This window comes from Pteropus medius, unplaced genomic scaffold, assembly GCF_902729225.1.
Source record: "Pteropus medius unplaced genomic scaffold, Ma_sr-lr_union100, whole genome shotgun sequence".
Taxonomy (NCBI): Eukaryota; Metazoa; Chordata; class Mammalia; order Chiroptera; family Pteropodidae; genus Pteropus; species Pteropus medius.
Genome location: NW_024352004.1, coordinates 2,356,235 through 2,382,647, shown reverse-complemented (window position 1 = coordinate 2,382,647; position 26,413 = coordinate 2,356,235). Strand labels below are relative to the sequence as shown.

General features: G+C 37.9%; 2 protein-coding genes across 11 annotated transcripts in view; one reads left to right on the top strand and one right to left on the bottom strand.

Moving 5' to 3' along the window:
* Positions 1-9,605, bottom strand: part of MYL4 (myosin light chain 4) — a 23,372-nt gene extending 13,767 nt beyond the window's left edge. The window contains exons 1-3 of one of the 2 annotated variants that reach the window (XM_039846840.1): positions 9,470-9,581; positions 6,570-8,482; positions 5,187-5,280 (exon numbers count right to left, since the gene is read on the bottom strand). The gene's annotated coding sequence lies outside the window, so the exon portion shown is untranslated. Of the gene's footprint in view, positions 1-5,186; positions 5,281-6,569; positions 8,483-9,469 lie in introns of both variants that reach the window. The other variant, XM_039846841.1, reaches the window with a different exon arrangement.
* A 193-nt stretch (positions 9,606-9,798) lies between these two features.
* The window catches only part of CDC27 (cell division cycle 27), a 59,795-nt gene continuing 43,180 nt past the window's right edge, over positions 9,799-26,413 (top strand). For 3 of the 9 annotated variants that reach the window (XM_039846833.1, XM_039846834.1, XM_039846832.1), the window contains exons 1-2: positions 9,800-9,974; positions 24,336-24,411. In XM_039846833.1, the coding sequence (XP_039702767.1) occupies positions 9,948-9,974; positions 24,336-24,411 (103 nt within the window). In that variant the 5' untranslated portion in view covers positions 9,800-9,947. Of the gene's footprint in view, positions 9,975-24,335; positions 24,412-26,413 lie in introns of those variants that run through there. The other 6 variants (XM_039846838.1, XM_039846837.1, XM_039846839.1 and 3 more) reach the window with 4 other exon arrangements.

The window sequence follows — 26,413 nt, the reverse complement described above, 5'->3', positions numbered from 1 at the left end:
CACACACACACACACACACACAGCCAGGAAGGCTGAATGGGGCTCCGGGGGCTTCGGAAACACAGAAAGGGTGTGGGCTTTAGAGGCAGACAAGCATAGGTCTGAATCCTGCTATGCCATCATGTCCTAATCTGGGGCCCAGTCCCCTCAGGACCCTCAACAGTACACATTTCATTCTCACGTTGTGAGATTTGTATGAAATAATGTCAGTAAGGCACCACAAACCATCTCTGGCACATAGAAAACCTTCATAGCCGTTCATTTCTCTTTACTTCCCCAGGCAAATGAAGCTAGAGATATCCTCAGGGTTCTCAGATTTCCCAGAAAAAAAATCCAGGAGAGGGGCCCACATGAGGGAGGGGCAAAAATGCTAACGAGAGCGTAAGGTGTAGGTTTAGGGATGAGGCAGAGGTGGAAAGGAATGGGTAGGGGGAAGGGCTGCAGCTGGGTATCCATTGTGTGAAATATCTGTGGCTCAGAAAGCAATGTAGCAAGTCCTTGGAGACAGGCAGCCCACTGTCAGCAACAAGCAGATGAGTCTGCCAGCCTGAAACCTTAGCGCCCCTGCCTCACCCCAGTGGTGGAGGCGATGCCCCTCGAATCAGGTTCTAGTTCTCTTTAAGCAGCTCCAGCTAAAAAGGTGTCTGGCACTTCAGAAGTCACTAGAGGAGAACGGCTCTTTCTGGGAAAGAGCCCTGTGCCAAGAACCAAGACACCCAACACTAACCTTGTCATGACTCAAACTCAGGATGCTCATAGTCTGTAAGAGCCCAGTAGCTGGAGTGAGCGGTTTCACTTTCTCACGGTCCTCATTCTGCTTCCTGGTCTCTGACTTTCATCTTCAAATCTTAAACACCTAGAGTATCCTTCCCAGAGCCTATGACCAGTTCTTACCCCCCAATACGTGTTGACCAACCAGAGCAAAGGCAAGGAAGAGAGAAAGAAAGAGGCACAAGTGTGAAGAAGCCAGTATAGCAGCAGGTATTGGCAGCCTTGCAACTGCCCGGGAGGCATCTTGTGGTTCTGGAGCCAGGGTTGGCTCCGGCCCACTCAAATGTTCCCGTGGGAAGGACTTCAAACTTAGTGCAAGGAAAACGAAGGCCAGAATTTTACACCAACCAGTTTATACCACACATCAAATTCGAAGGCAAACTCACAGAGGAGAAATGACGTCAGCTCTCATCTGGGCTGGGCTTCCGCACGCTCGCCCATCCTCCTTCCTTCTCCTCTAACCACGCAGAGCCTGTGTCCTGCCCTGAGAGGTGGCCGGTAGAGTCTTCTGCCTGGGATCAAATGCTGCTGACAGTGGGCCTGGCCGGTTATGCCTTGTCCTTGTCACCCTCCCTCCTCTCTTCTGGCCAGTGTCTCATAAGCTAGACACCACGGGGCAACGCCCTGACCAACACACACTAATCTGTCCATAGAGGGCACTGGGTAAATCGGGCTGTGCTGCAAGGCACGGGCTCGCAGGGCCCACACAGGAGCCACCTGCCTAGGTTAGAGTCCCGACTCCGTTAGCTCATTAGGCAAGCTAGTTAACTTCTTTCTCGCTCAGTTTTCCCATGTGTAAAATGGGGCTGCTGATACTACCTCATTGGGCGGTTGTGAAGATTAAACGAGTTACTGTGGGTGACGTGCTTAGAACAGTGTCTAGCACAGAGCGAGTGCTCAAAAGCCTTAAACTTGAGTCCTAATTGAATCAGTGTGACTGCTGCTCCCTCTGCCAAGATCAACCGTGGAAGAATTATAAAAAGAAAATACCAACATATGAAGAAAACTGTGAGAAACCTCTTAGGTAAAGGGGGGGCCCTGTTCTGAACTGGTGTATGTGTGTGGTCGAGGGGCGGGTTTGGTTTCGGGCAGGAGGTGACCAGGCATGGCTGTGGGGTGACAAAAAAGAAGAGGGGCTCTGGGATTCTCATCTCTCTTTTCTTGCACCGCTGTCTTAGAACAGTGATGCCCCGTCACCTGTGTGACTCAGACCTGTGATCCAGGTGCGGGTAAGGGTTACTTCAGGGCACTGAAGATGCTCCGTGTTGGTGAAAAGCAGATAAAAACAGGTAGTGGGCAACCAAACTTGAACAGTTGTTTCCCTCTCATCCCCTAAATTCCCAGGGCAGGTGAGCTGCAATCTAAGAGGTGCCTCCCTAAGGCTGAAATTGAAGTTCATCGGCAAGAAAATGCTTATTTGCGACTTAACAAGACAGACACAAGAAGGTATGCTAAAATTGAAACCTCTCGAGATGCAAATCAATGCATATTTTCTAATAAAAATATGCAGAAGATTTTAATTGTAATCAACAGCATTACTTCAACTGGCTGCAAAAATGACAAGAAAGTTTAAATGTTTTGTTGCGTATTAATAAATTTAGAGTTGTTTTTCCATTTATTTAATATCTCCCTGAATTTCATGTTAGTAACACTGAGTTGACACAAGAATTAGTGAATTTATTTAACTTGGACGTAGTTTTGAAATTGATATGCTTTTACTTCTAAGTAAAATCAATTCTACTAGACAGATGAAACAATTTAGTCAGTTTAGATGCGAATATGAAAGGAAAATGATTTTGGAGGCACTTTATTGAGCTATTCAAAAATTTTAAAGCATACTTGGAACAACTTAGGTATGTGAATCTACTTTTTTTCAACTGTGAATTTTGTAAAATCTAAATACAGATCAAGTATACCTGATGAACATTCAGCATCCAAATTGAGATATGCTGTAAAAGTAAAACACAGTGGATTTTGAAGACAAAAAAGAAGTAATACATCTCATGAGTAAGTTTTATATTGATTACATGTTGAAATGATAACTTTTGGATAAAATGAGTGAAAGAAAACATTATTAAAAAATTTTACATGTATATTAGAAGCATTACCCATTATTCAAGAACACTTACAAACAAAAACATACACATTAAAAATACCTGATGGTTGCCCAACATGAGCGGAATTTGGATGAGATGGAGCAATGAGATCAAAGGGAATGAATAAATAATTAAACAAGAGAGGCCTTGCATGGACCATTAGTGAAAGAAGGCTATACATCAAGGAGCATGATTAACCTGATCCTCTGTATCTATGATTTTTTTGCCACCTAAGAAGGAGAAAAAAAGCAATGAATACCTGAAGTCTCAGTGACCCTTCAGGCCCAGAGCACCAAATGAAAAGGCAGAAAAGGAGTAGAACTATGTCTAAAGTCGACATTTCAAGAACCATGGTATCATTGGCTCTTAGAGCATTTTAAATCACCCCTTCAGACTTCATTTCCGCTCCTGGTTAGCACAGGTGGAGAGTGCTACATATGTTTGGCCTAATCACTCAACAGTCAGCCAAAATGAAGTTAATTTCTGTGCTGCGACCAAGGCAGTGCCACCTAGTGACACATCTGTAAACCGAACCGTGGGAGGAAGACACTGGGAGGAGCCCAACAACAGGTGGGTTGCAGTTCCGCCTGAGCATCTAAAGTGGAGGGCAGGACAGCTGGTGTTTAGCAAAGAGATTCATAGTTGAAAAGCAGCAGAGAACAAGTCAGAATCCTCATCGGTCATCCAAACTGCATTCCCTCAGACATCCTGACAGCTGCAAGGGACTTTGGAGTCCTAGAGAAAAGGAGGTGATTGCCCAAGGTCACACTGGGAGTCATGGCAGACCTGGGACTAAAACCCAGGATTCTCCTCTAAGGTGACAATCGGAGCTGGTAGAGCTGATAGGGGTTCCCTCGGGGAGAGGCTGGAACCCCAAGCGAGCATGGAAGCAAAAAGGCATCACTGAAAGAGCTGGCCTGGCACCCTCAGCATGGACGACTCTCAGTAAAGAAACTCAAACCCTTAGCAGGAACTTTTACTCGGCATTTAGGGCGTGCCTTTAACACCAAAGATGATTCTCTTTTCTTGGTTTCCCTTTCCACCAACTTGTTTTACTTCTTGAATTCTGACTTCCTCTCTAGTGCTTCCCCAGTGACTTCTCTGTGACTAGATAGTGTGGCCTTCTCTGCTGTTCCTACGACACCGGAGTTCTGCCACTGACCCTCCTCTCTTCTATTCAAATTACTCTCACTCATTTATTCAACTAATTGAGCACTTACAATCTGTGGGTACTGTTATTAAAGTGAATAAGAGGCCGTTCCAAGGAGCTCACTGTCTGGTATGGAGGATGGAGATACATAAATAGTTTTTCTGTAATGATAAATACTCTCATAAAGGTATTACAAAATATTATATAACTAAAAAGAATGCATTTAGTTCTACCTGAAAAATCTTTATCTCCAGACCCAATTTCTTTTCTAAACTGTTCAAACTTCACATTTTCAATTGACATTTGGACATTTCTCACCTGAGGCACTTCAAACTCAGTATATCTTAAACCCATCTTATCACCTAGTTCCTAAATCATATATATGTGACACACAAAAGAAACAACAACAACAAAGCCTATTAAAGCCAACTGTAGTGTATTCTCGAGACTAGAATATAATCAAGTCTGTGTTTAATCCATTGCTATGCAATCAGAGAAAAATGAAAGTCTACCTAGAAGAAGGAGAAATCTATTATTTGGTTAATATCCTCCCTAGATGATACAGATGTTTTTTATCTAGTAGTCAGGCATATATGTCCCTTTTGAGAAAAAAGAGATAACAGCCAGTAATATCATTCAATTGACTCTTTTTGTTGTTTGTACACTCACCAAGCAACTTTCTAGTTAGAATTCAAATGCCCTAAGGCAAAAGAATTGGATAAAAATATTTCTCACTGTAAATCAATAACTCAGAACTATTTTCGATGTCCATCTTTTTTCAGATTCAACCATCTAGGATCCTAGAGTAATGGAAATTTAGAGCTGCCTAGACTCCCTAGTAGGCTCTGCTGCATTCCCAGCCCCTGCTCTCACCTCCATTTCACATAATCCTCAGCTGTCAGCATAATCTTTCTCAAATTCCATTCTCATGAGGTCACTCCCTAGCTAAATCACCACTATCAGCTCCCTAGGTCTATTTTATCAAATCTAAAGTCATCAGCCTAGAACCCAAAGCTTATCAACTGTCTCCAACACCACCATTTCAACCAAGCTTATACAGCCTTTTCTCCAGGCAAGCTAATTTGCTTATAGTTTATCTTTTTCCCTGTGCTTTGGAAGTCTGCCTACCCGTCCTAGCCATAGGCCATGTAGCAGACCTCAGAACTCACCTCAGCCAAGATGCATTTTCTGATGAGCTTCACTACTTCAGACACTGCCTTGACTTTAAATCCCTTAAAGATTTATTTTCAAGACCAGCATGTTCTCCAGGTCCAGAAAGGAAGAATCAAAAAAACATCAGGTTATGACCAATAAGAGATAAAATCAAGTGGTCAAGTCATTTAATCATTAGATATAATATTTTAATATTGTTTATATTTGTGCAGGGCACTCTGCTAGGTGATGAGGACATCGTGGTAAGTCAAAGACACTGCTTTTGTGGAACTTATATTTAAAAATATATAATTAAAACTACCATACATACTATGAAGGAAAAGAGCAAAGGTGTTGTAAGAGAGAATCATAGGGTAGAGCTAATCATTTAGATTAGGTAGGACAGGGGTATTCTGAGGACATGATATTAAGGCTGAGTCCTGAAGGATGAGTAGAACTCATCTAGTTAAAGAGTAAAGGGAAAGTATTTTAGGAAGAAGTACTATGTATAAAAGCTTCCACTTTAATCACTCAGTCAATATTTTTTAAGCATCTACTAAATGTAATGCTTTTCAAAGAGCAATAAGAACAATGATTCGGCCTTTCCTAAAGGTGATGAAATATAAATAGAATAATCAACTATATTAGTCTGCTCAAGATGCTATAACAAAACACCATAGACTGGGCAGCTTAAAACAATAGAAATTTATTTTCTCACAGTTTTGGAGGCTAGAAGTCCATGATCAAAGTGCTAGCAAATTTGGTCTCTGGGGAGAGCCCTCTTCCTGGCTTGCAGATAGATGGCCACCTTCTCACTGTGTCCTCATATGACCTTTCCTCAAAGTATATGCACAGGGGAGGGTGGTAGAGAAAGAGAAGCCAACTCTCTGGTGTCTCTTCTAATGAGAACATTAATCCTGTTAGATCAGGGCCCTACCCTTATGACCTCATTAGCCTTGTTTCCTTCCTTGTTTCCCATATACAAATACAGCCATGATGGGGGTTAGAGTTTCAACATATGAATTTTGAAGGGATACAGACATTAAGTATGTAATATCATGGAGGGTCTTGTAAGACATGTTAAAGGGTTTGCACTATATCCTCAGAACAATGGGACATCCTGAGTTGGGAATTTCCCATTGGAGGTTAGGAAGGGGAGTCCTGACATGATCAGACTTGTTTTTGGAGGTAGGTAAACCTAGAGGCAGGATGAGACATGAAAGTATATTTAGGAGGTAAAATTAGTAGCACTTTGTAAAATTAGTAGCGCTTTGTGACCAGATGTTAGGGTTAAAGAGAGTGGTCGCAGGTTTGGGCAGTGGAGAAGATGGTGATGCCTTGAACTGGGATAAGAAATATTTCAAGTATGAGGAATGGGAGTTTCATTCAGATCAAAGTACCTGTGAGATATCCAGATAGAGACTTCCAGTTGACAACTAGGCATTTGGGTCTGGAGTTCCAAAATGCAGTCTGGCAGGAGATACAGATTTTGAAATAATTTCAGATGAAAATTATAAGAATGAACAGATTTGCCCAGTAAGAACATGTGGGGTGAGATGAAGGCCTAGAACAGATCCCTGAAGCTATCTAACATTAGAGAACCTGCAAAGGAAAAGTGATAAGGAACAGAGCAGTAGAAGGAGAACCAGGAGACTGTGTTATCAGAGATGCCAAAGTAAAGGGATAACTTTAACAAAAAGAGCAAAAGTGGGAGCAGGGGGAAGAGCTTCAAAGTCAGGTTATACAAGGAGGATAAAAAGTAAAACGAAACAGGGACAAAAGAAGGGTACAGATAAGGAGGACTAAAGGAATCAGAAGAAGAGTAAGCTTACTCTGGGCTATGCTTCTGTGGTACCTGCACCTTGCCAAAGATACCCTGTCTAGCTTCTTGAATAGTTTCCTAAATGCTGGCTCCCAATTCTGATTGAACATGAAACAGACCAAGAGGCAGGTTAAAGGAAAGAGATAATTTACTATATTTGGAAGGCTTATTGTTACCCAACTCCACTCACCAGTTAACATATATGCTTGCTGGATGGTGAGTTTAAGCAGGTCAATCAGGAACAGAGGAAGAAGTAAAAATCCTCTAAAAGATCCTATCAAAGAACAACTTCAAACAATATGGCCTTGCTCTGGATGAGTAGAAAACCACCACAGATGTATTAGCCCAGTGAACAACAGTGAAAAAAGAGATGCCTCTTTTTAGGGGACAAAAAAAAGCTTCAGGCAAATTCTAAGCTGAAGAGCCAGAGTGCCAAGCGTCACAGATTCTTTAAATGCTGACTCTAGATACACATTTGCACACACACACAAATATCATCTTCATGTATCCTGTGTTTTAAGTTCCTACATTTACGTTTATGAGAATCCATCGCGCAAGTACAAGACTAGGGTTGGCAGCACGTTGTGCGGAAAAGAGCTATGTTCGCCAAATGAACACAAACTTAGCATGAACAAAGTGTCATGTGACTGCCAAAAAATGCAAATACAACTTTGGTCTACTTTAATAGGATTGTCCAGACAATAAAAACAATAACCCTACTGCATTCTGAATTATTTAGAATAAATCTGAAGTGTTGTATTCAGTTAAATGTATCAAATTTTAAGAGTAATATCTTATCCCTCCTTTCCCATTTCTACTACCAGATTCTCTCATCTTAAACTGGTAGATTTACAAAGACAGCCCAACTGTCAAATTCTCCCATCACATATGCCTTTTGTGGCGTCATTCAGTCATTCCTCACAAGAGGTGGAGTCTATGTCACCCCTAGCTGAATGCTGGCTGGCTCTGTGTCTTAACCAAAAAGAAGTGATGAGGTTTGACTTACAAGCCTATGCCTTAAGGAGTCCCACAGCTTCCATTTTCACCCTCTTGGTTGCCAGCCACCAAGTCAAGAAGCTAGGGCTAGACTACTGACCGATGAGAGACCAAGGTTGCAGCCAGCACCAGGTTCCAAATATGTGAGTTCTTGAATCTTGGAACTTTCAGTCTCAGTCAGACCAATGATGTAATATTTTATATCTGTGCTATCCAATATATGGGAGTCACTAGCCACACGTCTATTAAGTTCTTGGAATGTGGCTAAGGCATCTGAAGAACTTTATTTTTAATTTCACTTGATTTTAACTAAACTCTAAATAGCTACTGGCTACCGTACTGGACAGTGTAGAAGACTATTCCCATTCTAATTCATCCAGTATAACCCTGCTAAAAGAACAGGGCACAGGGCAGCAGAAAATCATCTTTGCACCTATCCTTTATGGGGCTACAATTACATAAGCAGTGACTGCAGATGGCTCGTGGAGGATATAGCTGTCAATTGGTGTTTATTAAAAACAAAAAACTAAAAACTCCCTCCAATAGCACCCAAAGGAAGAGAGTGACCCATTCTAACTTGCTTTCATTCGTATAAAATATGAAAATCAGAAAGGGAAATTTCCAAGCCGTGGCATATACCATGACTACCACATCTAGCCTTGAGATATTATGACTAGAAAATTAACCTTCAAAAACTGTTTTCCTCATCTACTGAAAAACAAAGTTTTACCAGTTCTCTGGTTCACACACTTTTGGGAGGAGGGAACAGAAAGGAAATTTGAGAGAACCTACTACGTCTGTTAGAGCCTTGTACATTAATGTATTTGATTCTCTTGATCATTTTTTTTTTCCAGACTAAATAAAGTTAGTTCAGAGAGGCTGTAACTTGCCTAAGGACCTAAAACTAGTTCGTGCTGGAGATTAAATTCAAAAGCAATCCTCCGGCTTTCCAATCCCACACTCTTTTCAACACACCAGAATGCCTCTCCTATCAAGAATAAAAATTTCTGCCTGCCTTCCGAGATTTTCCATGGTCTGATTACCTAATATTTCCAGTTAATGCCTTAACTCTTACCAGACTGATCTCATTTCTGTTTCCCTTCACTTACACTCTCCTTTCTTCTCATTCCAACCATCCTTCGAAGCCCAATGTCCCCCTTTTTTCTTCCGTGAAAAGTTTCTCATCTTAATCCCAACTAATTTCCCTCTCTGAAATTTTACATCACTTAAAATGAGCACCACATAATGTAGCAGCACTTCGTTACGTTGTTTTACCCTTAAACAGACTCTAATCTCCTTGAGGACAGGTGCCATACTAAAATTTTGGAGGATGACAATCTTTTAAATTTCCTGTTTCTCTCTGAGCCATGAACAGGTATTACTAGAATGGATGAATGACTTAAACTCAATAGACAAATATTTCCTGATTAATTACAGTCAGCCCGAAACTCTCGAGTTTTACCCTTTGCTTCTACCACGCACCAATCAATCCAGAAAGGTTGAGTGGCGAATAGAGACGGCAGCCGGGCCACGTAACGATCCCCGCCCGCTCCGGCAACGCACGCCCAGCTTGCTAGTTGCCGATTGGGCGTGGCTCAGCCAAGAGTGGCAATTGGGCGTGGCGTACGTGAGTAAAGGCGTGGCCGAGAAGAGGAACATGCGCGCTGGGTCAGACTCGGTAGTCCCCGGCAATCCTCGACAAATTCCGGCAACGGTCTCCTCCTCCGCCGATTCACCTCGTGTATTTCCGGCCTCCTTCGGTCTTTTCCGTCTGTCTTCCGCGCGGACCTCTCCACTTCGGGTATTTCCGTGTCCCGCTCGGAGGTGCTCGGCAGTCGCTCGGCCGCCCCCATCCCCCGGTAACGGTCGCTGGTGAGTTTAAATGAGCCGGGGCTGGCCGGGCCGTAGCCGCTACGGGGGGGGCCTGAGGCACTGCAGAAAGTGGGCTTGAGCCTCAAGGATGACGGTGCTGCAGGAACCCGTCCAGGTAATGATAACGTCCTTCCCTGTGGCTTGGCTCGCAGCCCCAGTCGGGAAGCCGCGTATGGCCACCCCGCGGCCTGGTGCGGCCTAGGCCCGGCTCCTTCTCCCGCCTCCCCTTATGCCGGGTCCTGCCTGTCTTCTCGTCAGTTCTGAGGCCTTACCCACAACCTAAGCCGTGTTACCTCTGGTCCTATGTTACTTCTGCCCCTAGTGTGAGCGGCATTGGGCGATAATACCTCTCTTCCACTCCGAGCCGACGTCCGGCTAGCCCCTCCTGTCAGTCTAGGGGCCTGGCCCTGGCCGGGGTGAGAGATAGAGAGGGGGGTTGCGAAAACTCGCCCCAGGTGCTCTGTTACCTAAAGGATGATTGGGAATCACAGTTGATCAGAGCTGTACGATCCTCATAATGGTGGGGCAAGTTTGCGTGGGGGGAGGGGGTTGTTTTTGTTTTATTTGAGAGGGTAGAGGGATCGGTATTTTTAATACTAATTTCTATTTTGGTAACAGACTTACTAGCCCACGTTGCTTTCTCACTCATTGAATTTCTCACTGAACAATGATCTAAGAAGAGAACTCCAAGGCCCACTGCTGAGGGGCAAGCACCTATAGAAGGGGAAGGGTGGACACGGCAAATCTGGGATTTTTCCATGGCCTCTGATGGGAATCAAGAGTGTTTCAGTGCATGTTTATAAGGCGTTCAGGAAACGAAAGACTAATAATGGTTTTTCCATCCATTTCACTGTCGCTACCACAACAAGGTATGCTTTGACGCACAGTGCTCTTTTGGCATGGAGGAAACCTTAGTGGATGCGTTGCCAAGTCATTTTCCCCCTGCCATCTGAAGGAACTGAATCTTTTGTCCCTTGGTGAGGGACCAGGTCTGGAAGACTTTCAACCCACCATTTGATTTTTTGACTTGATTAGGAGAGTTGACCTCTATCAACCACTGTCATCAAGTCATGGACTTTCTTTATTTCGAAGTTAGCAACGATTTTAGAAATTAATTCATATTACCCTTAATAGGCCTGTGATAGCATACAGTAAATATTTTAATACATCACCACTTCTAGTTTTCCTTAATTTTTCTTCACAGGATAAAATACCAATTTCTGCTAGTTGGCTTCTTCTGCAACTCTTTACATATAGCAGCTATTATTGTTTGAATTAGTATAATGTGGGAGTCCATCTTAGGAAATTTACCTGTTTGTAGGTTGTACCAGTGCTTCCAAAGGTATTAAATTCAAATTCCTCTTACTAGTAAAGAGTACCTTTTAAGATTTTTTTTTTCGAGGCCTAACATGAAATTAAAAGTTGCTATCTGTACCTTAAACGGTAAGTAGATCACTCAAGTTATTTAATTTCTGTTTCATATTCTTGTAATTTTGTCTTAATAATTGATACATTTGCCTTCTCTGGCCCCAAAAGCCTTCTAAAATTATCGATAAACTAGTTGTATTGCTAGCCTATAACCAGTATTTAATAATAATTTCAACTTGTATAAAAGCATGGAGAAGAAAAATATGTAGTACCCCTCAGAATTCCTCTTTTTCCTTAAAATACTCTTGTCAGTAATGATGCACTTAAGTATTTTCAAGGCTTAGAAGTTGAATTTGGTTTGCTTGAGTTTTTTGCACACAACCTTTGTCCATTAGATTTGGGGATGATGGCAAGAAGTATTAGGATATGGATAGGTGAAAATTTTGGTTGCGATTTATAGTATTAGAAGAAGCCATTCAAGAAGGGGTCTGGAGCATTGGCAGGAACAAGCAACTTTAGCTATACTGGGAAGAAATTAGTAAGAAGGAGAATAAAAATAAGACAGATAAATAAGATGCTATCTATGTTTCTTTAAAAAACATAAATGGTGTGGGTGATTGTGTATGCAAAGGAATGAGAGTAAGTTAGAAAATTGTTTCCTATCTTGGGATACCTCAAGGTTCATGGCATTGCTAGGCATAGGAAAAAGTTGAGAGAAAAAATGAGAATAACTGTTTTCTGCTTTTTTTTTCCTTTCAAGTTTTAACATGGCATAGTCAGTCTGATATACCATGTAAGCCTAAATGTAAGCTCCTTCTCTAAATTATTTCTCATTTTGTTGTCTTTGGGAGTGCAAAAAACTAACTTTCTCCCCACTTTCTAAGTTCTTCTAGCTGGGCTAATAATCAGAGTAACCCAAGACAGATTAACAGAAGAAAACATCCAAAATTTATTATGGATGTACATGAGGGGGTGCCATAAAAATGAGACCTGAAGACACATAGGGCAATTGAGGGTTTTTTTATATGCCATTTTGGACAAAGGTGAAGCGGGGCAGGCATCTGGGATTTCAAAGGAAAAGTAGGCAGGCAATTCACAGGTAGACAAGTTAGAGCAAATGTGGTAAACAGATTCTTGCTGGGCCATCCAGAAACAATGGGACACAGAAGGAAGCTCAACAAACAGGCTTTGATAAGTTTCTCACTTTTTGCCACATTTAGTTTTTATTGTGATGTTAAGGTGATGCTCCCCTCCTTTTTCTATCTAACTAAATTCCTTTAGGCAGGTAAATGGGGAGAATCAAAAGGTTCTGAGTCTTTTATTTCTTAGTAACCAGCTTAAAATCAATATCCTAAAAGACAAATTTTGGGGTGGCAAAACTTTGGTACCTCTTGAGTCTTTACAAAAATCTCTCCCATTATAAGGCAGAAATTCTGTCAAATATTTTTAATATAACTGAAGAAGACACTTTTCTAAGTAACTTCAATCCAAAGTGCTACTTTGGATTCGGACGTTTGTACAGTTCACCTGATGAAACTGATCAAAAAAAGCAAAGACATTTTAATAGATTTATCAATTATTCCTAGAGGTAGGGCTTCACAATTAGAAGTGTTGGATAAAGTTGTAAACAAGCCTTGTAAAAATCACCTTATTAAGCAGTATGATAAGTGGGTACTATATACCTAATATTGTTTTAGAGATCATTAGATCACGAAGGAATACTTTTGGCTTGGGATAAGATGTACAGGGACAGCATCTGACATGGATTCAGAGTACCATATTTCAGGTAACTTAAAATCAAAGGTGGTATATTCAAGAAAATTGTGTTAGATACCCCCCCACACACAAAATAAATAAAAAGGCCTTGTTGATGTCAAAGATACATGTGAACAGTTTCAGGAAAATTGTTTTGTTCAATGAAAGTAGGAAAAATAATGAAATTCCTAAATATATTTTGTGATTTTTTAAATATATATGTATAGCTAAATTGATAAATCAATAGGCATTAGACTATTTGATCTTCATTCAAAAATTTATATATTCCTGTTAGCTGAAATATGTTTGTTTGTGAATGTTTCTTTTGGAAATTAGATTACATTTAGGTAGTATCTTCAATATAGTGTCTTGCAGACAGTGCTACATAGTACCTGAACTGGGAGAATAAGCTTTGGGAAGTGAGGGTGGAGGAAGAAGTCATTGCAAGTACACAATAATTTAATTCCTTTATGGACTGGTATCCTAATATAGCCCTTGTGCTTATGGTCTGTTGAGAGAAAGCACTAGACAAGTATTCACAAATCGATAATTACAAACTGTAATAAGAAGTATATTTTAAATAGAGTATTAGGAAAGAGACCTAATAATAGGAGGGACCTGACAGCAAACTCAGGTGTCAGGTCTGTAGTTGGACCACCAAAGGAGGTACTGCAAAACAGCAAAAAGTTAAGCAGCCTCAATGAAAAAATCAAAGTGGAAAGAATCCTATGCACCTGTGATGTGCCAAGCACAAAAGAGTATAAAAGACATTCTAAAACTTTCTCTTAAAAGGATGTCAGGAAAGACCTGTTTAAGCAAATAACATTGAAGCTGAGATCTGAAGGTTGAGAAGGAAATAGTAATTTGAAGAGCATTAAGAGAAAACAGCATGCACAGAGTCCCTAAGACTAAGCAGAACTTGGCATTGGAAGAACTGAATGAAGGCGGATGTGGCTGGAGTTGCATAGTAATGGAAGGCTGTTTTCATTGCAAGGATAGTGAGGAATCATTGAAGGATTTTCAGCAGAGGGTTGGTGTGATCTTTATGAGAAATGTAATGGAAGGAGGGAGGCCGTAGTAAAAACTGTCTTGGGATGAAGGTAACAGACTAAAATGATAGCAGTGAAGTAGGAAAAGGTAGATAAATTCAAGAGCTGTTTCAGAGTTAGAACCAATGAGTCATGGAAATTGATTGGATGGGAGGGCAGTTTAATGACAGCTGCCTGAATTTCATTTCGATGGTGCCATTAAACAAATGGAGAATCCTTTGAGAGGAGTAGACACATTTGAAAGAGTACAATTCCATCTTGTACAAATTAAGTTGGAGCTATTTGAAACCAGCCAGTAGAAATGTGGAGATATAATCTCTAATCTTTTGAGTGGTCTAGTCTTGTTGAGAAGATAAGAATGCTTAACGGGAATAATTAGATGGTGTAAGTCATTATGTATTTGGTTGCATAGACAATATTAAAGGAATTCAGAAAAGATCCTTGCAGACTGGAAAAATGGGAAAGCTTCTTGAAGGAGTAGAACTTAAAGCTTTAGAAGATGGGAAGCGTTTGAATTGGTAGAGAAGATGGAGAGCGTTTTCGGCATGGAGTGACATGAGCAAAAGCCCAAATTTGAGAGTGGTGCTTAGGAACAAGAGAATAGTAAAATGTTATAGCCTTGGCTAGGATGGAAATTGAGAGCAGCAAGACATAAGGTTTTGTTAGCCAGGTAGAATCGGGTTATAGGGGACTTCACATCCAGACTGAGGAGTTTAGATTTGATGTATTGTAATAAATAGCTATTATAAGTTTTGAACAGAAGAATTTTGTAATGAAAGCACTGCTTCATGAAGATTAATCTGGGGCTATTGGGAAGGAGAGATGAGACAAGAGTTAGGGAGACATATAGGCTAGTAGAAAAATCTAGTTAGATGGTAACGTACACCAGGGTTTCTCCATTTTGGCACGTTTGGGCAAGTGAATTCTTTGTTGTGGGGGACATTGTCCTGTGTATTGTGGAGTGTTTTGCAGCGTCCCTGGCCTCTATCTACTAGATGCCCCTCCATTTGTGACAACCAAAAATGCCCCCCAGACATTGCTAAATATCCCTAGCGGAGCAAATTTGCCCAGATTAAGAACCCCTGATGTAGAACTAAACTAGAGTTCTAGAAATTGTAATGTATGATAGGAAAATTCCACCAGTGTTGTTTTTTTATTTCTTATACTTTCTTATATTGTCTGAAGCTTTTTAGCATCCATTTTCTTATGGTCTAAAAAAAGGCAACTATTTTCTTTTTAACAGGAAGTATAAAACAACTTACAGAGGTTTATTAATATTTTTAAATAATATTTCTTATTTAAGAAGAGCAAGCAAGGAACTTTGCCATTTAATTTTTATGCTGTTGATATATCTTTTATATTAATGCAAGCTATGACTAACCCATTAATGTAATCAGAATTTGTCTTTTAAACTTTTTTTTTTTTGGTGGGGGGGTGGTGTTGCTCTGTTTGGCTTCATAACTTTTAACAGCATTTCACCTATGTGGCTTTAATTTGTAGAACTCTTGAAGTGATACTCTTTTAGGGGCAAATCTACCCAAGCAGTTGGACAGAAGTAGATGAATAGGGAGGTAATCTCAGCCCTGCTCGCTATCAGCTACCAATTTGTGGTAGAATAGTCCATTCCTCACCCCATTCCCCAAAAGAGACACCATCACTCAGGAATTTAGAGGTGCTTGAGCAGAGTGATGTTGGAAGTTGTATGTGTCATTCTCTGAAGTGGCAAGTTTTACAACTGAAATATATGGAAGCTTGAGTTGACTGCCTTCACTATCCCTTTATGACCCTCTTAAGAATTGGTGATAAAGGAATTTTGTTCTTAGCAAAGCTTGATTTAAAATCAGAAATGGATAGAACTCTTGCATATAGTACTTTATTTCTCCCATTTCTTAATTTTAAAAAGAAAAAAAGTTCAGAGTTCTGGGACTTTATAGCTGTAATATATACGTGTCAAAATTTCATAGTGATCAGTAGTAAGTAGTACTAAGGTAGCTGGTGAATCATTTGCATCTTTTGTGACTTATATGTCACAAAAAAAAATTGTGGCAGATATGCTGGGAGATATTATATGAAGGAAACTGTTATATATATGTATATATACATATTTATAGAATTTATTTATATTAAGAGATGGGAAAGAATATGGTTTTAAGTGCCTAATGTGCGCCAGTCAGTATACTTAGGAGCACTATATATGTATCATTTCATTTAATCCACACAGGTCCAAGAAATAGAGCTCCATTTTTCAGATGAGGAAATTGAGGCTGAGAAAAGTTAAAGAGAATTCCCCCAAAGTCACACTGCTAGAAGTACTGGCACACAACTTTGAGCAAAGGTCTCCAGCATCAAATCCTGGGTATATTCTTTCTACTCACCATGCTCTTTCATTTACAACAAAATTAAACAAGTTCTTAAGAAATCCTCATATTTTATAAAAGAGTAATTAGGTAGTGATTATTTGCATTACAAAATAATTCTTCTATGTGCCATGGAGTTTCTTCTAATAGAAATTTCCAGAGATCCTCAACTATTGGATATATAAGAATACAGAGAAACTTAAGGCTGAGACTAACTTATAAGATGCTAGCAATGGGAGGACTGCCAGAAGTAAAAGATCATTTGTTTATTTATTCAATGTACATTAATTAAACACTTGCTTAAAATGTATATGACAGATGCTGGGATTATAATAATGAGTAAAAACAGATCCCTACATTTCTAGAGTTTATGTGATAGTAAGGAAGATATTATACAGTACTCTCTTAAATAAATGTAAATTATAACAATGAGAGTATTATAAAAGAAAGGTACTTGGTGCTGTTAGAGTGTATAATAAGAATGCCTAATCTCATCTGAGGGTCCCAAAAAAGGCTTCCCTGAGAAAGAAGTTTAAAGAATGACTAGAATTTGCATGGTTTGGAAGAAACGGGGAGCGTGACTGGTAAAACGAATTGGACGTTTAAAGGACCTGTGGCAGGAGGGTAACATGGCAGGTTTGAGGGGCTGATGACGGTTGTTGTGCTAGCACAGAGAGCATAAGAGAATGTGATACAAGATTAATTGGAGAGATAAGAACAGACTATACCATACTGCCTGGTTTGGTGGCTTTGGTTTTTACCGTTAAGGACAATGAGAAACCACTGAAAGATTGAGTTTCTCTCTTTCATTATTACTCCAGTTGCCTAATTTAAATGAGTATCATTTTGAAAGATAGCTGTATGCATGGTGCCAGAACCCTAGGTCATATGTGATGTGGTAGAACACTGGAAGGACTCATCAGTTCTTATGGGGTTTAGAAGTCAGCCAAGCACTATTAGACTTATCTCAGAGGTGTTTTTATCCTTATTTTACAGATGACTAAAACTAAAGCTCAGAAAAGTGACTTGGTCATCTTGATTAGTAAGTGTCAGAGGGATTCCATTTATCTGCCCTGGATTGGGATGTGGCGGTCATATTAAGCATTCATGAAATAATTGTTGAGTTAAATTAGATTCGAATACCCTTTAGCTTGCTGGGTATTATGATGATGATGATGATGTAGTCCCAGTGTTGAAATTCTCTTAAAGAGAACATTCATAGTTTATCACCTTACCTTTTATCTGTCTTTGCTATGTTGTAATGTAGAGGAGATATAGGTTAGATAGCAATGACTCTGCAATATATTTAAAACCTGCTCTTAAATTTACCCCTTGCCAATACCACATATTTTTGTTCTAAAGTTCAGCTTCCTGATTATTTGATAAAAGAAACAAAAACACATTGACCACAATGACAGTGACCAAATAGGTGCCTATGAAATAATGAATGTCTGGCTTATTCATGGTTTCTTATTGTCAGTAGAGAGCTGAAAATCCAAAATGTTATGGCTTTGTGCAGCCTACCTGAAGAACTTCATTTTCTCAAGTTGGTTAAGTTTTGGGGGTTTTTTTTTGCTTTTTTTTTTAGCTGAAATCAGAATTGTATAGCAAACAAAGTAGAGGCTCAATAAATATTTACTGACTGAATAAATGATGTGTTTCAAAAGTGGTGGGCATACTGAGTAAGGTAATAAGACAAATGATAGTAGTATGGAGGGAAATATATGACACGATCTAGGTTGCTATTAACCAGAAAAATCCGGATATCTTCCAGGTGGTTACAAATCACACCACTAAGAGATTTTATTGCCCCCTAATCTGTGCCAACCCTTCTGACCCATATCTCCTTACTAGATTCTTGCTTCCTTTGCTCTTTAATGTTTTACTTATTGGGTCAGAGAAGAAACAAATAGATGTTATTTTGTATTTATACTGTCAACATTAATGTCCCCTTTTATTCATATTAGTAAAAGTTAATTATAATAGGAATGTCTTAACTTGCGTTTTACCTCCAGATTGGGCTTCTGAAAGCTTGTATGTTCAGTAAATGGAGTAATTAATATTACACAGGATAGATCAGTGAAGGCTTCATGTAAGGTAGAGGAATGTGTAAACTGAATTTTAAAGGAAGGATAAGTAAAATTTCAGGAGGTAGAGGTTAAAGACAAAGAACAGCTCAAACAGAGGCAACAGTGTTAGCAAAAACTCTGAAATATAAAATACAGAGGATGTTTAGGGACCTATGGAGGCTTTTTCTGGTTCTAGACAATAGGCACCTTTGGTGAGATGTGAAAACAGCTGTGAAAGGAAGGTTAAAGCCAATACCCCAGATGGGATTCGAATAGTTTACTGAGGAGATTGTGCTTTATCTGGAGATAATTATTTTGTAAATTTTGAAAGCTGTCCAAGAGGAATCATTAGAAAGTTTTGATCAGGGAGGAAGACATGATGATATTGAGGATGGTAGCAGCTAAAATGTATTGAGTAATTATTGAGTAGGTATGTGCTAGGAACCATTATGTACTTTACTGGATGGAATCTTCTGCTTTAAATGGAGAAACTAAGACTTAAGAGATGTGAAGTTACTTGCCCAAGACACAAAACTAGTAAGTTGTGGAATGTGGATTTGGACTCGGGCCTCTCACTGTAGTCTTCTGTTTAGCAGTGATGATATTTAAGGAAGGTAATTCAGGGACAGGATGGATTATATTAACAGCTCACAGGCAAGAAGACCACTTAGGAAAGTGGTCTTTAAGAGTTTTTAAAAGAAGATTCTGTTTTGGACTGAGACTAGAAAAGAGTCTAGATTCTAGGTACCTTTCTCGGTGCAATTCTAAAAAGATGGTCACTCACTAATCAGCCCAATAAAACCTTTTAAATCCGTAATGTACCCAAATTGAATTATCAGTATGTTTATTATTTCATGTATACTTACCCATTGTCTGTGACCTTGTATAGTGAAAAAGCATTTTGAGTTTCAAACAAGGAGCACCTCTCCCAGTGTGAGCAGCATTAGCACTCAAGACACTAGTACTGTCGTAGTCTCTAATGTGCAAAGAGAAGGCGCCCTTCTAGGTCAGGAGCTCATCTCTCCCCTTTCTTTTAAATGCAGTAGCCACCCCACCCCACCGCACCCTACCCCACCCCACCCTTCCTTACCCATGATCTACTGTACTCTAGAAATAGTAAATGGAAAGTTCCAGAAATAATTCATATGTTTTAATTTGCACACTATTCTGAGTAGTGTAGTGAAATCTAGCATCGTCCTGCGCCATCTCACCCAGGACGTGAATCATCCCTTTGTCTAGTATTCACTGCACAGCCTTCTTATTATCAAATTGACTGTTGCGGTATCACAGTGCTTATGTTCAAGTAACCCTTATTTTGCCTAATAATGTCCTCAAAGCACAAGAGTAGTGATGTTAGCAATTCATACATGCCAAAGAGAAACCATAAAGTACTTCCTATAAGTTGAAAGGTAAGCACAGTACAATAAGATTTTGAGAGAGAGACTAATTCACATAACTTTTAACACAGTATATTGTAACAGTTGTTCTATTTTATTTTAGTTATTATTAATCTTTTACTGTCTAATTTATAAATTAAACTTTGTCATAGGTATATATGTATAAGTAAAAACATAGCATATGTAGGGTTTGGTACTATTCAGTTTTAGGCATCCACTCGGAGTCTTAGAACATATTCCCCACAGACCAAGGGAGACTACTGTATCTAAATTTAATTCCACAAATATTTATGCAGCATCTATTGTATATCAGGCTCTAATGCTGTCTCACATCAGCTAGACCAGTAATTCTTAGAACCAAGCAAGATGTCTGTGAACCGCCACCACTGTATATAGATTTTCCGTATATATGTGCATGTGCTTTTTGGGGGGATCCCCATAGCTTTCATGAGTTTTTCAAGAATATACTGTAAAAGGAAGGGGAACTACTTATCTAGAAATGAAGAAGAATGGTTCTGAACCCTGAATGTTTACCAGTAAAAAGTTTTAAAAATAAGAATATCCAAACTCAACCTCAACTTTCAGGGATTGTAATTCAGTGAATTTGAGGTACAGTACCATCAAGCAAGGGTTAATAGCCACCAATGTTGACTGGAGTAACTCTAAAAGGTACTCCATCAGAACAAACTATTTGTTAATTACTGTACTCCCAAGTCTAGAAAATGCCTGGCACACATAGGTGCTCAGTAAATATTTATTGAATGAATCAATAGTAGAGCCCTGCAGTTCAGAAAAGTTAAAAAAGATCCCCCCTCCCAATTGCTTTATCATTCATGATAAATTATGCTGGAATCAGTAATGTTTCCTAACAATAATAGTATACCTTTGTACTCTAAATTGCTAAATATGTTGTTGACACCCACCACAGGCAAATGTTATCAGGAGAAGCAAAGCCAACAAGTAGTAAGGAGTGGGAACCTCAGATACTTGGCTAATGGTATGTAGAAGAGTTATCAGCAGCAAATATGGGAACATTTTATTGGGGGTGCTGGCTGTTTCAGCATAGCCTGTTTTGGGTAACTTTTTATTTAAGTAGCTCTTACTGGGAAAGAATCATATAGTAATCTAACAGTACTTCTTAACAGGTCCTGTTGGTATTTAGTGGCCATTTTTCTTTTCCCATCTTCTTTATTCCCCAAGTAATAGAGAGTGCCCTCCAATTACTGAGTCTTCAGAGTATGGTATGATATTTCAGTATTCTAAGTATTCCTTTCTATGAGATTGAGGGGAATTGTAGGATTAATTTATTAGAGGTATTCTAGAAACAATGATATATGCCATCTGGCAGAGACCTGAAGTATGGCAAAATTACAATTGTATGAACCCCTTTCTCCTCTGTAAATTATGGGTAGGGCTATTGCAACAAATTGGGCTTTTTGGCAACAAATGGTCTTTAGTATGTAGTTTATTAGCATCTGAAAATTCCAGGGTTTCCCTTATTTAGAGGAAATAAATAATTTTTATGCATATATGTTGGAATCATGTTACAGACTATGCCAACCACTTCTGAAAATATTGGAGAAGAGTGAAATGGCGTTGATATTAAATTTCAGACCAAAGGGAGATTTCCCTGTAGCCCAATTAATTGGGGTGGATTATGAAAGGAGATGGTGTTGTAATTTGTTTCCATTAACACGTAGGATGTTTTATTAGGTATAAGAAATGGGTGAGGGCCAAGAAGAAACATGAAGACCTACAAAGAAGAGGCCATGGAATTTGAGTAATTCAAATCTTTCTTTTAAAGCAAAGGGATATGATCTGAAGAATGAGAAATTATTTTAGTCACAACATTTTGAATGAACATTAAATGAAACAACCTCTTTGGCTTTGGGGATTCTGCTGAGCAGGGATATTTTTAATTAAATAAGTCTTTTAGTCAGTCCTCTTTGAACTTTAATATGCATAAAAATCACCGGGGGATCTTGTTAAAATATATTCTGATTTAGTAGGGGTGGGGTCTAAGATTTCATGCTTCTAGAAAGCTCCCGGGAGATGCTAATGTTGCTGCACCAAGAACCACACTTTGAGTAGCAAAGTTTCTTGAAGTGGTGAGAAATGACTGGATTAAGAACATTAACATTGAAGAAAAAGTGCTGCTTGTGTGGATATAGCTTACTCAAAAGTAAGTTTAAATTCTCACCTTCCTTTCCCTTGCACCTAGACAGGAATGGTCAGATAAGACATCTCTGAGACTTTATAAAATTTAGGCTATATATAGACAATAAGATTAAATAAACAAGAGGCTTTAGAGATCCCAAATGAAGTCTATTTACCATTTTTTTCTTGAGGAAATAGAAAAATATAACCCTGGGTTAAGTCATCAACTACTGTTAGCACTTTTAATTTTAAAAATTATAATGAATAATATAGCAATGTTATTAAACATTTGCTTGTTCATTCAAATATTTGAGCTTTACTACATCCAAAGGATATTAATCACTTAATAATGTAATCTAGATTTACTGTTATGTTAGCTAGTGATCTTCATTAGGTCATCAGAACTTACTGGTTTTATTGTAACCTTTAAATCATTCAACAAATTATCAACTGGTATACATGCTAAAAATAAAAAGCACTTATATCATGATCAGTTGTGAGATATCTCAAAAGTAGTTACTAAAAATATGTAAGCTAATGAATAATTTATTTTTTAAGAAAATTATTCGAAGACTTTTATATCTTATGGCAGACTAAAAGTTAAACCCAGATGGGTTAAAAGAAACTCCTGAGGTTTAGTAGTCCTAAAGATGCTAAGTAAAATATAAATATATAAACACATAATTTACATATGCATAGTTTATATGACACACTCAAAATTAAAGAAAACTTCTCGTTTAGTGCTCCTAAAAATGCTGGGTAAAACAGAAGGCAAATCGCCCAACAGAAAAATGTATGACACATGAAGAGGCATTTGCCAGAAGCCAAATAAACATGAAATGAATTACAATGAACACAACCTCATTTTATTATTCAGAGAAATGCTGATTAAAAGCACTAGATAAGCATCTTACATCTATCAGATTGGTAAGTTTGACAGTACTTAGTGTAGAAAAGGATGTGAAGTAAAGGGAGCTCATAGATTGTTGGTAGGCATGTAAATTAAACCTACAATTTCAGAAAGTAATTTGACATTGCCTAGTAAAGATGAACATGTATATACTCATCAGTCCAGTAATTTCGTTCTTAAGCATATATCCTAATTTGGAGAGATTCTTAAACATCTACCCCAAGAGATGAATACAAGAGTTTTTATTGCAACATTATGACTGGAAAAAAAAACAACCTAGAAATAACGCAAATGTTCATATTCTGTAAAATGGATAAAATACATTTTGGTATATTTATACAATGGAAATATTATTCAGCAATCAAAATGTATGAACTCCAGCTACACCTCATCAAGGATGAATTTTCAGAACATAATATTGGGTTACAAAAGCAAATCATAGCAGAATACATATAATATGATTGCATTTATTTAAAATTCAGAACAGTAAACTAAATGTTTCATTGCTTAAAGATGATACATACAAATATAAAAAATTGTGAAGAAAACCAAGAGAAAGATTAACAAAATTAAGGATGGTAGTTGCTTCTTTAAGTTAGAGAAAAATTATGTGACCAATGAGGAGTGCATAATGGACTTCAAAAATATTGGTACTATTTTATTTCTTGAGCTGGATAGGGAATACATGGGTCTAAATATTTTTGTTTATTATTACTTAAAATGTTCTATCTGATATATACTTAATGTTTCATAACTCTATAAAAGAAAAAGTATCTTCAAATAGATTAAAGGTTATTCCTATGATAGCTTTACTCATTTGTATTTTAATATGCTTCCTTGAGTAGTGGATAATAGGATGGCATTAAAGGTAATTCACTGGGGAAGTTTTTGTGGATGGATGACATACATTTGAACATCTCACTCACATGTATCCTGAAAAATTATTGAAAACCACCATTGTAAGTTTAGAGCAATATAGTTTAGTGGGGTAGGCAGACCTGCAAACAAATAACTGGTAATATGACTACTTATACTAGAATTGGTATGTTTACCAAAAAAAAAAAAAAAAAAATGGCTAGAGATCAGCCAAGAAAGCTTTATGAAGTAGTTGTTAAACTGAGTCTTTAGAGATGAGCAATTTATGAGATAGATGAGGGAGTCTGCATTCCCCAGTGAAGGAAAAGGAAGTACAAAGTCAGAGGCCTAAAAGTCCTTGGAGAGTCCAGTGAGTAAATTCCGATATGTGAAGGGCCTTATATAACACACTTTAGAGTTTGCACTGTGGGCATTGAGGTTTTATTACTTAAATTAGGAATTGGATGTTGATTTGAGGATTATATGCAAGTCTCTGAGCTAGGAGTTACCTTGAAACTCTGTATGTTTGTATATTTATGTTCTTTTTCTCCATTTGCAGGCTGCTATATGGCAAGCACTAAACCACTATGCTTACCGAGATGCGGTTTTCCTTGCAGAACGACTGTATGCAGAAGGTTTGTAATATATTCATTTCTGTAGAACCATAAATGAAGAAAATATATGAATTCCATCACTTTTTATAACTGTAACAAGATTCTAAGTATCTGTTTTTTTCTTTGATTGATGTTAGTTCATAAAAACTTTCCCCTATATCTGTATAGCTTCCTTATATGCTACTTTAAATAACTGTGTAGAGTTGCTTCAGGTTTTACACTGTGGTTTACTTAATCTTTTCCAATCTTTAGATATATTTTTCCAGGTTTTTTATTTGTTCTAATATTATGTGGTGAAGAGCATGGATTGGAGTCTACAGCCTCAGTACAAACCCTAACCCTATTGCTTAAATATACAGTTGTATACTTTGGTCAAGTTATTTTATGTCTGAGTATTTCAGATTTCTCATCTATAATAATTGCCTCATAGAATTGAAGAATCAAATGAGATAATGCATTTAAAGCACAGTTTTCTGGCATGATAATAAATGCTCAGTAAACATCTAGTAATATATGTTTTATTTCTGTCATTAATTATTGTAATTCTCTTTCTAAGGTGATAATATACATAACTATGTGCAGCCTTTTTTTTTTTTTTAAGTCATTTCCTTGGATTGTATATTCTAAAATGGAATTTACAAGTCAAAGAGTGTCATCAGTTCTACAACAAATTACTTTTTGCCCAGTTGATAACTTAGCTGAGAGGGGTGTAATCTGGTGTGTCACCAACCATGTAAGACTTCCTTTATGGTCCTATCAGTCTAAGATTTGAATGTATTTTTACATACCTGAAAATTGTGAGGTATTTTGTCTTGTATTTTTATAACTATGAGGAATTATGAGTGTTTTATCACATATTTGTTTTAAATTTATTCCTGTTTTGTAATCTATATTCAGATTGTTGCTTTTTTATTTTTATTCTATTTATTTTTATTATTCTGATATTTAAAATTTTTGTCATTGAACTCATCAACTTTTGTCATGTATACTCTCTCCTGTTGCGTTAGTACCTGGAAAATTGTCATCTTTTTATAACTACGATCAATATATGGTTCTTGATAATTTTTTAAAAATTAATAAATAATTCTTTTTTCTTTCCCACATGGTATTTTCTTGGTTTTATATTAAATTTTTAAAAAAATATTTGCTTTCTTTAGAATCTCTCCTATCTTCCAATAGTTATTTTTCTATTTTAACCCAATATCTTTCCATTTTATAATTAACTCTTTATATTGTCTTTTAATATTTATTAAGGACTGTCTTTTCTCCTATCATTTTTTCCTTTCTAATTTATTCTTTAGTAAGAAGTCTTTATCTTTTTTTATACTTTAATATTTCTATGTGCATTTTATTTTTGCTTTGAAATTTCACAAATATTTTGATCAATGCTAACCTGTAACCATACACACCACCTATAAATCAATTTAGGCAGGATTGACTCCTTACTATATATAGCCTTTCCAACATGATACAATGCTTCATTCTTTTTCCTCAGGCGTGTGTGTGTTTAATTTTCCTACTTTTTATGTAAGCTCCCATTAGATTACTTGCCAGGAGTTTTTATTTTTATTTTTTTACGGTTGTTGATGAGCTTTATTTTGTGTGTGGTTTGTTCCTGCATGAATTGATAGTGCAAACTTTTCTGCACAGTTGTATGATTTTACTCTAGTAGTGTTTAGTAACCTACCAGAAGCATCAAAAGGTCAATGTTAGGAGTTTGTCAGGCATGTGTCACAAAAGAGCAAGGAATAAGAACATAAAGAAGAGACAAGATGTGGACCAGGAAATATAAACTAACTAGGAACATTAACACAGAAAGGGATTGGTAAATAAGAGACAACATAAAAGGTACTAGAAGTCTAGTTGAGGTTGAATTGGAAGCTATATGAGCATAATGTAGGAGAGGAAGACCAGGTGTGTAAAATTCTATCATTAATGAAGAAGAATGTCCTGAATTTCATAGCTGAGAGTTATGAGAAGAAGGAATGAACTTCAGGAGCATTGGATTTCACAAAATGGTAAA